Source organism: Ursus maritimus, unplaced genomic scaffold, assembly GCF_017311325.1.
Source record: "Ursus maritimus isolate PB19 unplaced genomic scaffold, ASM1731132v1 scaffold_20, whole genome shotgun sequence".
NCBI classification, from domain to species: Eukaryota; Metazoa; Chordata; class Mammalia; order Carnivora; family Ursidae; genus Ursus; species Ursus maritimus.
This window is the reverse complement of record NW_024424453.1, coordinates 23,892,448-23,896,297: the sequence shown is the minus strand read 5'-3', so window position 1 is coordinate 23,896,297 and position 3,850 is coordinate 23,892,448. Positions and strand designations below refer to the sequence as shown.

At 36.7% G+C, this 3,850-nt stretch overlaps 1 protein-coding gene across 1 annotated transcript in view; it reads right to left on the bottom strand.

The window, feature by feature from the left end:
* The window catches only part of LOC103681681 (proline-rich protein 23A-like), a 955-nt gene extending 904 nt beyond the window's left edge, over nucleotides 1–51 (bottom strand). The window contains exon 1 of the mRNA XM_008711260.2: nucleotides 48–51. Coding sequence (XP_008709482.2) covers nucleotides 48–51 — 4 coding nt within the window. The remainder of the gene's footprint in view (nucleotides 1–47) is intronic.
* Between the last annotated feature and the right edge of the window lie 3,799 nt (nucleotides 52–3,850).

Sequence of the window (3,850 nt, the reverse complement as noted above, 5' to 3'; positions counted from 1 at the left end):
CTCCTGGGAGGCCCGCAGTCCGGGTTTTAGTGGCTCAGCGCCCAAACGCATGCTTCAGAATCTGAAAATCCTCCCGCGGACCGGTCAACACTGCATTGTTAATAGGAGGAGTCAGGTGACTGGGGGCGGTCTCAATATAAACCCTGCCTCCTGGCAACCGGGATTAGGTTTGGTGCAGAGCAATAGCTTCTGTTTTTATTTATTTATTTATTTATTTATTTATTTATTTATTTGACAGAGATAGAGACAGCCAGCGAGAGAGGGAACACAAGCAGGGGGAGTGGGAGAGGAAGAAGCAGGCTCATAGCAGAGGAACCTGATGTGGGGCTCAATCTCATAAGGCGGGATCACGCCCTGAGCCAAAGGCACACGCTTAACCGCTGTGCCACCCAGGCGCCCCAATAGCTTCTGGTTTTAAAGAAAATGTAGGAGAGTACTTCTTGGATGTCCCAAAGGGGGTTATTGCCTTTATTCTTGGCGGGCCGAGGTGGATAGCCAAAATACAATGTCAAAAAGTGCTTGCTTACTCTAAGAAATAGTCTATGTCTAATGTCCTCTAAGATTTTCGAAGAGCTATGAAAAGCCTTAACTTCATCATAGATCACTGCTTCCTTGCCCCGCTCACATGGTTCTTGGAATTCTTTTCATTCAGAAGAGAAATTAGAAATCCTAATTTTCTGTGATAAAAAAGCTTTAAAAGATAATCAAGTGAAACTAACTGCAGTTTTTAAAAAATTCTAGTGGAAGTTTTTTGATTGGAGGCCAGACTGTGGTAATGATTAATAACAGTAGCAAAATACATCATAAGGTTAACCTTTTGTTTTCAGACTTGCTGTCTGACTTCTATTTCACTGAGTGTTTAAAAAATTAGATTATTCAGTCCTCATTAGTGGAACTCATAGGAAAGAAAGGAAATTTGAGAAAATGAAATACTTGGTTTGTGTTGGATTTGGGAATTAAAACCCAACATGTTTAAGTTTTAAACAGAGATCTTTGACTTTTTACCTATATGTTTATGGCAAACACACTAGATGTGTAATTGCTAGGTAGTAGTGTGTGGCCCCCTAACAATAATAGTTAATGCCAAACTGCTTTCTTAATTAGTTGTCCTAATTTATATTTCTGTGAACAGTGGGTGAGCATTCCCTTTGCACCACATCCTTGCCAACACTTAGTATAGTTAGATTTTTGAACATTTTCCAATCTGATGGTGTAAAATGATATTATGTATTTATGTTGTATTTCTTTGACTACTCAATTGATCACATTTGTGTATATATATAGGCCATTCATGTCTCATCTTCTTTGAAATGTGTGTTTATGCTTTTGCCATTTTTGATGTTATTGAGTTTTGGAACTTCTTTTTTATTGATGTGTGTTGAAATTATCTTTTCCCATTTTGTTTCCCTTGCCTGAGGAGACAGATCCAGAAAAAGTACTGCTAAGGCCAATGTTCAAGAGTTTACTGCCTTTTTTTTTTTTTTTAGGAGTTTTATGGTCAGGTCTTACATTTAGGTATTTAATCTATTTTGAGTTTATCTTTGTGGCATAAGAAAGTACTTTAGTTTCATTCTTCTTCATGTAGTTGTCCAGTTTTCCCAGAACTATTTATTGAAGAGGCTGTCTTTACCCCATTGTATATTCTTTCCTCTTTTGTCATAGATTAATTGATCATATAAGTGTGGATTTATTTCTGGGCTCTTAATTCTGTTCTGTTGATGGATGTGTCCTTTTCTGTGCAGTACCATACTGTTTTGATTACTATAACTTTGTAGTATAGTTTGAAACCTGGGATTGTGATTCCTCAAGCTTTGTTTGTTTTTTTTTTTTTTTCTTTCTCAAGTTTGCTTTGCCTATTCAGGGTCTTTTGTGCTTCCATACAAATTTTAGGATTATTTGTTCTAGGGATGCGTGGGTGGCTCCGTTGATTAAGCATCTGCCTTCAGTTCAGGTCATGATCCCAGGGTCCTGCGACTGAGCCCCATATCTGGCTCCTTGCTCAGCGGGAGCTTGCTTCTCCCTCTGCCCCTCCCCCTGTTCATGCTCTTTCTTACAAATAAATAAAATCTTTTTAAAAAAAGGATTATTTATTCTAGTTCTGTGAAAAATACTGCAGGTATTTTGATAGGTATTGTATTGAATCTGTAGACTGCTTTGAGTAGTATAGATATTTTAACAATATTAATTTGTCCAATCAATGAGCTTGGTTTATCTTTTCATTTATTTGTGTCATCTTCAAGTTCTTTCATCAGGTCTTTCACTTGCTTGATTGAGTTTATTCCTAGGTATTATACTCTTTTTGGTGCAATTGTAAATGGGATTGTTCTCTTAATATCTCTTTGTATCACTTTGTTATTAGTGTATAGAAACACAACTAATATACAGGCTTCTGTATTTTAGTTTGTATCCTACAACTTAATGGAACTCATTTATTAGTTCTAATAGTTTATTTTAGTTGAGTCTTTAGGGTTTTTTTAACATATAGTATCATGTCATCTGCAAATAGTGACAATTTTACTTCTTCCACACCATTTTTTAAAATATATTTTTATTTACTTATTTTTTAAAGGATTTTATTTATTTGACAGGGAGAGAGAGAGCACGCACAAGCAGACAGAGTGGCAGGCAGAGGTAGAGGGAGAAGCAGGCTCCCCAGTGAGCAGAAAGCCCCATGTGGGGCTCTATCCCAGGACCCTGGTATCATGACCTGAGCCGAAGGCAGATGCTTAACCGACTGAGCCACCCAGGCGCCCCCCTCTCACAACATTTTGAATAGCTTTTATTTATTTCTCTTGTCCGATTGCTGTGGGTAGGACTGCTAGTGCTATGTTGAATAAAAGTGGTGAGAGTGGACGTCTTTGTTTTGTGTGTGATCTTAGAGGAAAAGCTTTTAGCTTTTCACTATTGAGTATGATGTTAACTGTGGGTTTGTCATATATGGCTTTTATTATGTCAAGGTAGATTTAGAGAAATTTTGTCAAATGCTTTTTCTGTCTCTGTTGAGAAGATATGATTTTTATCCTTCATTTTGTGAATGTGTAGTAACATGTTGATCATGCTTTATGGTAAAATTTAGAAGCACTTGCATTAATACAAGGCATAACCCAACAACCATACTGTTTAACCTGGAACTGGAGTAATATCCAATAAAAAAATCAAGGAAAAATAAAATGTAAGAGGATTGTCGAAAAAAAGAGAGACAATATTCGCATTATTTTGGACATATTATTGTCTTTATTAGTTAAGCAAGATAATCTACAGATAAGCCATTAAATAAATCAAATCATTTTTCTGGATGCCAGAAACAACAAATTATTTCTATATGCCAGTAACAATGTACAAAATATATCCAGGATCTTAGAACTATCAAAACACAGTCTTTAGAATTATGAACTTTTCCAGCACAGGAGAATTACATTAAAAATATAGTGGAAGAAAATAATGCCAAAGAGTTGGTTCTTTTGGGAAAAATCCCCCCCAACCGAGCAATACAGTTATAACATTTGATAACCTTCTCATTAAGAAAAGGAGGGCACATGATCATGGCTCCTCATTCTGTGTTTGTTTTGTATCCAGCAAACATTTGTCCACATACACCTATTTGTCAGATTCCCCAAAAGCATCTCCAGCCACCAAAAAGTCAAAATGGCAAGGCTGTCATAAACGAGTAAGGACACTGGGGCCAAAACTCTCTAAGAATTTTTTTTTTTAGTAATTACTCAAATTTCGGAGGAAGAGGTGCAGTGGTAGGGTGCTGGGGAAAGGATGGGTTTTTAGAAAACAGTGCAAAACTAGGAGAATGGAGCTACTTAAGTGTAACCTTATAGAGAAAACAACCTAAGCAGCATTT